This window comes from Nymphaea colorata, chromosome 8 (genome assembly GCF_008831285.2).
Source record: "Nymphaea colorata isolate Beijing-Zhang1983 chromosome 8, ASM883128v2, whole genome shotgun sequence".
Classification (NCBI taxonomy): Eukaryota; Viridiplantae; Streptophyta; class Magnoliopsida; order Nymphaeales; family Nymphaeaceae; genus Nymphaea; species Nymphaea colorata.
This window is the reverse complement of record NC_045145.1, coordinates 3,254,333-3,266,125: the sequence shown is the minus strand read 5'-3', so window position 1 is coordinate 3,266,125 and position 11,793 is coordinate 3,254,333. Positions and strand designations below refer to the sequence as shown.

The 11,793-nt window shown below is 36.2% G+C and overlaps 1 protein-coding gene across 1 annotated transcript; it reads left to right on the top strand.

The window, feature by feature from the left end:
* Positions 1–7,557: 7,557 nt before the first annotated feature.
* Positions 7,558–11,494, top strand: LOC116258314 (chorismate mutase 1, chloroplastic-like). The gene is made up of 6 exons (XM_031635401.2): positions 7,558–8,036; positions 8,821–9,043; positions 9,153–9,239; positions 10,173–10,316; positions 10,884–10,976; positions 11,061–11,494. The coding sequence occupies exons 1-6, from the start codon at positions 7,873–7,875 to the stop codon at positions 11,292–11,294; spliced, it is 945 nt and encodes a 314-aa protein (XP_031491261.1). The 5' UTR covers positions 7,558–7,872; the 3' UTR covers positions 11,295–11,494.
* The last annotated feature ends 299 nt before the right edge of the window (positions 11,495–11,793 follow it).

The window sequence follows — 11,793 nt, the reverse complement described above, 5'->3', positions numbered from 1 at the left end:
TAAGGAATTATCTTTTTTCCTATTCGCTTCGCGCCACTTCCTACGGTGTGCTTAAGACCATTTTTAAAAAGGGGTTCGTGAAGGATAATTAGAAATACCAATATAAAAATATATATTTTTTATGGCTCTGTGTGTGCATCCCTTTTTAAAAAGGTCTTTAAAATTTATGAGAAACATCAAACACCTACACCTTGTAGAAAAAAAAAAATATTTTCTAACATGCATACGTACATACCCTTACCAGATAACAAATGAACCCCTTTTTAAAAATGGTCTTCAAAATGTATGAGAAACTTCAAATACCTTGTAAAAAAAGACATTTATTTATTAGCATTTACACGTGGATGCCCTTAATAGATAACAAAGGAACCATTTTTTAAAAAGAGTTTTTTAAAATGTGAATACATAGCGGAAAAAAGACATTTATTTTCTAGCATGTACACGTAGATGCCCTTATAAGATAACAAAAGCACGTGTTTTATAAAATATATGGAAAAATTCAAATACCATGTATAAAAAGGACATTTATTTCTTAACATGTATACCTAAATGCCCTTACTAGATAACAAAAACACCTCTTTTTAAAATGGTCTTCAAAATGTATGAGAAACTTCAAATACCTTGTAAAAAAAGACATTTATTTATTAGCATTTACACGTGGATGCCCTTAATAGATAACAAAGGAACCATTTTTTAAAAAGAGTTTTTTAAAATGTGAATACATAGCGGCAAAAAGACATTTATTTTCTAGCATGTACACGTAAATGCCCTTACAAGATAACAAAAGCACGTGTTTTATAAAATATATGGAAAAATTCAAATACCATGTATAAAAAAGACATTTATTTCTTAACATGTATACCTAAATGCCCTTACTAGATAACAAAAACACCTCTTTTTAAAATGGTCTTCAAAATGTATGAGAAACTTCAAATACCTTGTAAAAAAAGACATTTATTTATTAGCATTTACACGTGGATGCCCTTAATAGATAACAAAGGAACCATTTTTTAAAAAGAGTTTTTTAAAATGTGTTGGAAACTTTGACCAACTTATAGAAAAAAGACATTTATGTCCTAGCATGTACACGTGAATGTCCTTACTAGATAACAAAGGAATCCTTTTTTAAAAATAGTCATTTTATGTATACTTACATGCTCTTACTAGATAACAAATGAACCCTTTTTGAAAAATGGTCTTCAAAATGTGGGAAACTTCGAACACCTTGTATAAAAAAATACATCTATTTTCTAGCATGTACACGTAGAATGAAGTGAGTACATCTATAATATGTCCAAGGATGACAATGGCGCGATAGCACATCAAGTGTCTCCTTGATGCTACTAAATTGCTTGGAACCTACAGACACCGGATTTCACCTCAGCATAAAGTGAAGTTTTAAAATGCTCGGTATGTATGAAGCCAAAACTTCATGTTAGGGGAAAAAGTTTTTCTCAGAAAAAGAAAGGTTTTTAGTTCTGAGATGCTAAGGGTCATTGGTACTCTTGATGAACGACATTTGGAATGTGATCCGTTAGAGCTAATGTTGGTCAAGTTATATTGGTCAAGCTAATGTTCAAGAGAAGGGTGAACAGAACTTTAAACCAATACTCCCTTTGAGTGGGATCCGTTAGAGACACAAAGATGGGTAGCATTCGCTTGTTGCAGGCCACATCAGGATTGGGATTGATACACGCATCCACCAATGCCTCGAATTCCGCCGTCTAATGAACTATCTTTTTTTTCTATTCACTTCGCGTCACTTCCTGAGGTGTGCTTAACACTCTAGGTCCGTTGACATGCCCAAATGCAGAAGACACAAATCAATTCCTTCAAAATGTCACTGGCTTCATAACTTGTTGTGAAGTGTAAATGGTTATTATGCTTCATCATAAACAGAAATGTTCAACTCTAGTCTTGTAATGCATGTTTACAAAAAAAAAAAAGTGTTCTTAAACCTGGGCTTCTAAAGGACGGGAATGACAATGAAGAAAATTTCCACAGGCCAAACAGTTAGGCCAGTGATTCTTGAACCCACAGTTTCTTTACTCGCGATCAAAACAAAAATATGAAATTGACTCTTTTGCCAAGAAGAAGGTTTGGTTTCATGTCACGCGTGCTGACATGATGAAGAAACGAAATTCCCAAACGAATTTGATTGGACAAGTTCTTGGTACCAAGCCCACGTTCTTTACTCGCCCAACATGATGAGCAGGGGTGGATGGAGGGGGGGGGCTTGGGCCATGGCTTGGGTGAACGCAGGAAAAAAAAATTATATTGAAAAAAGCATGGGTGAACGCAGGAAAAAAAAATTATATTGAAAAAATCAAATTTTTTTAGTTTGGCTCGACCCGTCACTCCTCTTGGTCCGACCTATCGCTCCTCTTGGCCCACCCCCGAAAAAAATTCTGGCTCTGCCCCTACATACACGTGATGTCCTTAAATTTCTTTGTTGAGAAAATGGTTGTGGTTCTCTCGTGGTAAAGTTTCTCAAGTGAAAGCAAGAATGAGCTTCAACAAAAGGCTGCAAGCAGTTGAAATTCCCAATCCATGTTATAATCTTGTCGCAGATCACCATCTGAAGAAGTCTCCACTAGCAATGGCCATCAAAATTTGATTCATTAGATCTAGAACAGGCAATCTTAACCATTTAACTTCAGAATCCCGCTTCATCCTCGGAGTCAGAGATCAAATCATCGGTACCTTCGATTTTTTAACAGTCATTTTCATGTAGGGACGGTAACAGCTTTGTTGAAATGTTGTGTTCTCAATTATGCTCAAAAGAAGGAAACAAGGTCAGGGATTTGCTTCATGTAGAGTATAGGGTGTAAGTAAGAGATCCCCGTCAAATTGTCTATGAGACCATCTTTAACTCTTACAGCATTTGATATTGTCTTTGTTTTGGAAATTGTCTGCAGAACCACATGGCTAAATTTTGTTGTGCAGAAGTTTAATGAGGTTTGTTCAACAAATGACATGTCCAACTCAGATGTTTCAATAATGAGGTCTGCAATTGTGAATCAAAATGGTTTGATCTCGAAATCTATGCAAGTAATGTGTGTTTCCTTCTGTTACTATGTGTAAAATATCAGTCGAAGCATGCATGATACATATACTGATCTACATATAAAAACCAATGAAATTGAGTGGCATATAGTCTTCTGAGTTTAGTTTGGAAATGGAATTTATGAGAATGAATTAGTGGCATATCAGTGGCTGCTCTGGTTGATTTTTTTTGGTATTATAATTAGTTGTATAGGTGGAGAATCCGACTTTGTATACCTCAAATTTGCATTCTTTTCAGAGAAAATTAATGGTTGAATTAACCCTGTAATAAAAGTTGTTGAACTTAAAGCATGCCCTTCACTCACAAAAGGAACATATATAAGCATATGACTGGAAAGACAGCGATGGATCCACTCCCTTAATAAAGATGCACACTCTTAGCCCTAATTTAAATGTAGACTATTCATGCAGGTAAGATAGAATCATAGATATTTACGTCTCTTTGCTGCTAGGTAATTTCATGAAAATGTAACCTCTTCTCTGTTTTTCATGAAGGTAAGACAGAACCATAGGCATTTAAGTTTCTTTGCTGCTAGTTAAGTTCATGAAAACGTAACCTCTTCTCTGTTTAAGCAGCATAAGATACCATAGTATGGCACCATTTATTTAAAGTCTATAAGTTGGGTGTTATGGAAATAGACGCAATTTATTCAACCAAATGTATTGAAGGAAATTCATGGTTTGTTTGATGCGAACTTATCAATGTTTATTGTTTCATTTCTGAATGCAAAACTATATTCATATTATGCTATAGATCAGCAGGTGGCCAAACTTCAGTAGTTATGCTACTGCACACTGACACCTGCACAAATGGGAAACATCCAATTGATGAATGTTGATCCCAAGAATACGCACATGACTCTCTCTTACTTGGTTTTATTGCTCTAATTTGATCATATATGCCTTTCATGATCTCTACATGGATTTTCTGTTGTTATTTGATCAGAGAATATATATATATATATATATATATATATATATAGCTTGATACCGGGAATTTTGATTTCATGATTAGATATAGGTAACTTCTGTGTTGTATACTTTGCATTAATGCTGGATTGTTTTTGTGAACTTCATGATATACAATTTAGTTCATAAATAACAGCAAGTACTCTTATTGAGTTGCGATCAGCACCCTGCGCAGCCATCATCAGAATAAATATGAATAGTTTTATCAGTGCTAGTTCTAAAACACCAGCCCATAATAAATTGTCCCTTGATCTATATATATGAGAATTTGCTTGATTTCAACCTAGTGTTAGTGGCGTATATTCCCATAATCAATTCAAGAAATTTTTCATCTTGTTTTAGTAGCATATGCAAAGCTCTAACGATACTTCTGGAGAGTAAACATTGAAATGCAAGTAGAGAAGAAAATACCATGAAAACAAGCAATTGAGAGCAAGAAGCAAACCAAGAACAAAGACAAATTTAACGTCAATGATCTCCCCTCTCAACTCTCAAATGCAACTTGAGGAGAGTTTTTTCCAAGTGATTGGCAAAAACTCCTGCTTAGTAGAGAGCCAAAACTCCCACTTAACCTCTCATTATAGTGCCACCCCCACTGTACTTTAACTTGGAGATTTGTGACCTCTTTTTTGCAGCACAAGAAGTTGATGCCCCTACTACTTAAAGTGAAGACTGACCACCCACCAACCCCCACCCGACGTTGTACTGACCACCTACCAACCCCCACCTGACGTTGTTGCACCAACCCCCTTGAGAACTTCTGGATAACTTTTCATGAAGGATATGTGAATGCATATATTGCGCCATTTTTGCCAATTACATATGTTATTTGTTTCTTTTGCCCTCTTCCAAATCCCACCTCCAGACGACCTGCCTTGTTCATTGAAATCTCTCTCTTGAACACATCTTTGTTGGATTCCTTTTTGCTTTCGTCCTTATCACAAGCCCTGGCACTAACTGGCATGAAAGTTTTATTTTTCTCTGCATCTTTCAATAGCTTTTAAGAAAACGATAACAATACAATAGGCAATTGTACATGGGTAACTTCACAAGTTTCATAACGTCGACTAATGATCACAAAGTATTTCATGCATGTCACTTCGGCTAAAGCATAACCAACTTTTCAAAATAATTGTTACACTTATTATATAATGAGAGTTGCATTCATTTATTCACTCATAAGTATTTATGTATATAAAGAGATATTTATTTGTAGAACAAAATTTGCAAGACTAGTTTTATGACTATATGTAATGAAAACGCCTAAGAGTAACGATTATTATATTACTGTTTTTCAATATATGTTTAATTATGATATAGCCTTAAAAGGCATTTCACAATATTAACTATTAACTTGAGCCTTTCAATCTATACACATATTTCTGCAGTGTTTGATAAAACCATCAAATGGTCTCTTGATTTCGATTACATTAATAACTTTCTTTCAGAATGATCCTTAAAGTTATATATTTCATCATGTCCAGCTTGTTTAATTCGTAAAATTAAATGTAAATTTGTGCTCGTAATAAATAGACAGAAAAATAAATTGCTATTAAATGTAATAAACACACTATGGCATGTAGTATCTCAAGCAAATTTGTTTTTTCTCTTGAGGACAAATTAACACTATGTTTAACCTTCTTTTTTTATACCGTCTAGTATAACGTTAGGCCTCCTGAAATTAACCCGTTTTCCAAGAACAAAATCTTAAAATATAAATGCCGCATACCAGATTGTCTCAAGTTCTGTATAACTATTAGATAAAAATATCTTGCTTTAATTTTATTTACATATGGCATGATCGAATACAGACTTACAAAGTAATTAACAATGGTTACTATCTCTAAGCTATATATATTTTATTTAATGTACAGACACAAACGTCGATGCCCTACCTACTTTATTTTATAATCGCCATGCATCTCTCGAAGACGACAAATGTGGTCTACATTTTCAAAACAATGCATTTGTAATTTAAAATTTAAATTGCCTCTAGCTTTCAAGGAGAAAACTTGCGTTGTACTTTTCGAAATAGTATGCACTTGCAACACAATTTTCAACTTGGTAGTACTTTTTTAAATAACATGCATTTATAGTACAATTGAGCCGTGGATTCAAGGTATTTAAGGTCCAAATCTTGTAGTGTGGTAATTTTACTATGCAAAAAAACTTTATTGACATCAAACTAAGCCTTAGGGTAGGGACAGAAGGATTAGACTTCTCAATGTTGTTGAGGCCCTAAACAATAGTTATTTGTTTTGATGTGTTATTATTTTGGATTGCCAAACACAACACTCGAATTGAAAGTTGTATTGTAAGTTTACCCAGAATCCGAAGCAAACCAGAACCTTGGAGGCATATAGGTATTATGACTTTAGCGGTTATACACCAAAGGCGGTTTTTCTTAAGTAAACATTTGAAAAAAAAAAATCGACCAGACACTAAAACATGTCCTTAGAGGCTTATGACTATTATGACCCCACCGTTTTCCTTAAGTAAGCATTAAAAAAAAACTAGTAATAACAATTACAATTTATCAATTATTAAAAAAATTTAGCTGGCCGTTGTGGAGTCATAAGAGGCCCTCTTTTTGGAAAAACCTTCTACAAGTATACACACTTATACGTTAATGCCTTGTCTTGATTACAAATTATACATTAATTTGTTTCATAACTTGCCAATTAAATTACATTTATGAACTTTTCTAACAAATTCGAATAACTTGCCAATTTCTATTTTATTACAACTTTAAAATGTTAACCGAAGTTGTCGAATTTGCATTATTAAGTTAATAGATCTGATGACCATAACATACATTTGTGAGACATTTTCAATTTTCATCCACTATCGTTAAAACCATTAAAAACCTTTAGTTAGAATTGAAGCTACTTTCTTAAATGCACAACTATCATTTCATAAACCGCTTTTTTCTCATAAAGTCAAATCACATGTATCACAATTTGAATGTTCTTAATGGCTATTTATTCAATGACATTTGTAAGGATGATTGCATCCAGGCATTATGTAATGGAAGAGCGATATAATACACATGTCACCCTCAAAAATTTGATAAGAGGTTTTCGCGTACTTTTTCACCATGAGCATTTATATGTAAACATACAAAAACTCGGGTTTAACCAAAATGATTTTTATTAAACAATTGTCTACGCATGCCCACATGTGGCTTTGCCCGCTTGCCAAAACTGGGGTTAGGCGCTGCCCGCTTGCCAAATGATTGTTACGGAACAATTGTCCACACATGCCCACACGTAGCTCCGCCCGCTTACTAAAAGAGTCCGGCAGTCGTCAGCACAAGTAGGCCTGTGTCAGAAAAATCAAAACAATGCGGCCGCATTTAGAATTATATCCAAAAAGTAGGACCTGAAAGGGAATGTCAAGGGAAGGGGCCTTGTTTGAGGATGGCGCGTGGCAGTGTCGGACTTGGTTAGTTTGCGTTGTTAGGTATTCAGAGAATTTGAAAGAAGTTGGTGAGTAAATGCTGAGTCGAGGCAGTGGTGGATTTGTACATTGACTGTTCTTGGATGACTTGCAGAAGAGGAGTTGAAGCTGGCTTGGTGCTCACTTCTTGGAGTCTCTTTGGCTGCTTTTGAAATGGTGGGGGCGGCCTTGCTCTCCCATCTCCCCTTACCGGTAGGTGGCCAAGGGAGAGCGAGGTTTACCCGTTCCTAATGTCCTTTCTGTTTTCTTCGTCCTACCCACCTACCCATTCCAAGTTTTCTGCTTCTCTCTCTCTCTCTCTCTCTCTCTCTGCTTTCGTTTCCTTCTCTTTTTCTGGTTCAAAATTCCAGAGCGTCTTCGCCATCTTCTTTTACAGCAATGGAGACGAAGGCTTTAATGATGTCTCCTAATTCTTCGACCATTTACGGCTCGAGGGTGTTACTCCACAATCCCAGACTTGCTCCAGGGGCATGTTTTCTGCGCTTTGCGTCTGTAGGGAAGAGCATTCGGCCCGTCGTGGCTCTTGCTGTATCTTCGGACAGGTATGGCGGAGAAGAAGAAGAGAAACTGAACTGAAATTATTGTAATGTCAGGAACTCGACCGCGATCGTTTTAGTTCTTGCTGTTCCTGTTCTGAGAAACAGAGATTGTTTTCCTGTCTTTTCTTTTCTTTTTCTTCTTATTTTCCTAAAGTAGCCTTCTTTGTTTGCGCTTGTCAACTGAATCGATACTTTTAAGAAATCATTTTTAATAAGAAGGCAAAATAAACTGCTCGGAATGTTTCATTTTTTTAATTCTTTTCTTCTTGTTTTGGACTTGCCATGTACTTTTGCTGTGAAACATTTAAAGTGGTCTTCATGCTTTGCGTCTGAAGATGGAACGTTTGCCCTGTGATCTTTCTGTTCCTTCTCTTTTTCCTTTCTTAGAGAATTTGGACCTCTATTGGGACCTCAATGATATATTTATATTCCATCCTCTTCATTTTACCGATCTTTAATTCTTTATTGTTATATCACTCTTTTTACTCTTTTGACAGAACTAAAATAATTATGTTAGGATATCCAGAGTTTCATGCGAGCACAGAGACGTGATTATATATGTTTCCTTCTCAAAAGTTCAGTTGTGGTTTTCTCACTGTTGCAGATCTAAATGCATGTCACCAAATAGTATCCCTGAAAATCTATCTCAAAAATAGGCGGTCCAAGGGAACTATTTCCTTTATTCTTTTTGCTTTTGCGAGCATACTGTTGCTAAGTTTCGCTGTGGACAATTGTATGCTAAATACTGACATCAGCCTCTGCTCCATCCCTACCTTAATAAATGTAGAGTGGTGAAGAAAGACAGGGTCGATCAGAGTGAAAGTCTGACTCTTGAGAGCATCCGTCATTCTTTAATCAGACAAGAAGACAGCATAATCTTCAGCCTTCTTGAACGGGCACAGTACTGTTATAATGCTGATGCTTACGAGGGCAATATGCTCTTACCCGATGGGTCTCAGGGTTCTTTGGTTGAGCTGATGCTCAAGGAGACTGAGAAGCTTCATGCACAGGTAATATTTAATTTGCTGCATAAGATGACTACTTGGGAATTTCTCTTATTTTTCTTGATTCAGATCCCCCTATTCTATCTCTATGTTTTTTCTTTCTTTTGTTATTCAGGTGGGGAGATATAAAAGCCCAGATGAGCACCCTTTCTTTCCAAATGATTTGCCTGAACCTCTGTTGCCCCCAATGCAATATCCTCAGGTAATACTTGTAGGCTTTCTGAACTGGATTAGCATTCCATGCTAACTTAACTTTTAATATCTTTCTTTAGAATTGGAACATAGAAGTAAACAGTTTATTACCAAATTGCTTAGTGCACTAAACTTTGCAAATTGATTTATCTTGGTGTCAAATGTCAGATTGCTCTAGTACGTCTTAAATATTGTTCTTGTTCTTCAATGGTGCAACTTTAGCTCCATTTCTCTATATTGTCATGCTCAAGTGGCCAGGTTTTGTTTTAATATCACATTCTTCAATCATATTCCCCTGGTTAATCATCAAGTCATTACAAAAAGGAATACTACCACAATTTAGCCAATTATATACATCCTATATGGAAATTTTCTATTCAGCAGTTCTGAAAAAAAAATTATACACTGTTCTTGTTTTTGAAGATGAATCACTCAAAAGGGTAATAAAGCAAATGTATTTCCGTGCCTACATCTTAGACCCCCTGTTTGTGCAATCTCAGATGCTGAGGTTTTCAGAAGTTTCGTGCAACAGATACAGTGGACCTTCTTTGTTGTTAAAAGTGAAGTTAATAAAATTACACTTGAATATGTTTCTGAAATCTTGGGGCATGAGATTGCAAGGAATCTATTTCTGTTGAAAGTAAACCAGCTTCTGCTTTGGCTCTATTACTATTGTCACATGCTTTTTTTTCTTTCGTTGTCACTGACTCACTGTGGATCCAGTTTGACAATCTTGCTGTTGACTGGCTACCTATTAAGATATTCATGAGCCACAGATTATTCTGATACTTGCTGAAACTCGGTTGTTTCACTTCCCTCTTTGATGTTACCATGCATTACTTTTGCCACATCAAGTTTTATTAAATTTATGATTTATGCCTTCTAGATGATGTTAGACTGAGTTCAGTTAATTAATTTACTGATTCATATGATTTATCATCAGGTTTTGCATCCCATTGCTGATAAAATCAATATAAATCCTAGGGTATGGGATATGTATTTCAAGGATCTCCTTCCAAGATTGGTAGAAGACGGAAACGATGGCAATTGTGGATCCAGTGCTGTGTGTGACACCATATGCTTGCAGGTAAACTTAGCATTTATTTGCCCATTCTGGGGATTCTCTTACAAAGACGGATATGGGTAACACTCTGTGTCTGTGTTTGTGTGTGAAGGCATGTATGTGTGTAAGTATTATTTGCGTTCACTTATCTGGGCAGGGAAGTCTAGTGCTGAAATATGGAAAAGTTGCAGTGTCTTTAACTGTATTCACCAAGTACTGCAAAGCACGAGTTTTTTTATTGATAGGGACTTCAAATTAGTATTGGAAATTGGAATCAATTATGCCAAACTCTAAGCCAATTACAAACTCAGAGATTAATTAACCGTGGTGAGATGTAAGATGAGAATATTAAACGTTGGAAGCATATATTGTCATCCTTTTTACTGCCTTGCAAGTTATGTGCCTTGTTCTTGCATCTTCACTTTGGCTAAGGCTTCAAAGGACCATGTAAAAGTAATTGTCTGTCAGCATGAAGTTCTGTTCAATCGCATGGAGTTTTCAGATGAAAAGCGTACAGGATTAGAATAGTAGATTTCCAACGCACAGGTTCACTCGTTCCAGTCTCTTTATACATTTTACTCTCTTTTACAGGCACTCTCTAAGAGGATCCACTATGGAAAATTTGTAGCTGAGGCAAAGTTCCAACAGTCACCAGCTGTTTACAGAACTGCAATTGAGGCCCAAGTATGGTCCCTTCCCCTGGCTGTCCTTTAATTTTTAGGAAATTGCCACTTTATCAGGCATTACACAAAGAAAAATGATTTTCAGGATGGGGCTCAATTGATGAATCTACTAACGTATGAGGCAGTGGAAGCAGCAGTTAAGAAGAGAGTGGAAACCAAGGCTAAGCTCTATGGACAAGAGCTCGACCTAAATGGTCCCAAAGCAGATGAATTGAAGTACAAAATCCAGCCAAGCTTGGTTGCTGATCTCTATGGCGATTGGATTATGCCATTGACAAAATTTGTTCAGGTAGAGTATTTGTTGAGGAGGTTAGATTAAGCAGGAAGACATCATATCATGGTGGTCCTATGCGGGACATTGGCCGGTGTGAATTTATTAGCTTTATAATAAGCTTTTTCACAAAAGGTAGCGGGTTTCTCTAAGGTGTAACCCGTCTTTTTCAGTTAGCTTTTGTACAAAATGATGCCTAAATATATTTGAAACGTAATGGAAAATTGCAATACAAGCATCTTTTGCTTTCTGCTGGACAAAGTTAAATCATGCCACATTATGGAGAATACGTCTGCATGGTTGTCAGAGTCCACCACGGTCCTTCTGAGCGCTACGGAGCAAAGTGAATCCATTGGTTCTCCATCTGTTCTATGGTAATGTGTGTTTGCTTCTGGTCCCACGTGTCATTATTCTGTCAAAGAACTTGGAAATTCCGGAGGCCCTATGTTGATGTTTTACCACCTGCGGCCTGCTGTGTTCATATCTGTGTCTATATTTGTGAAGCCTTCTGTTATTGTTCATCTCTGCAGGAACCAGAAAAAATTGC

Excerpts from the sequence above, each read along its gene's own strand:
- LOC116258314 (XM_031635401.2), top strand. The coding sequence starts at position 7,873 with ATGGAGACGAAGGCTTTAATGATGTCTCCTAATTCTTCGACCATTTAC. Across the intron at positions 9,240-10,172 it reads CCCCAATGCAATATCCTCAG|GTTTTGCATCCCATTGCTGA; the intron begins GTAATACTTGTA and ends ATTTATCATCAG. Across the intron at positions 10,317-10,883 it reads GTGACACCATATGCTTGCAG|GCACTCTCTAAGAGGATCCA; the intron begins GTAAACTTAGCA and ends TCTCTTTTACAG.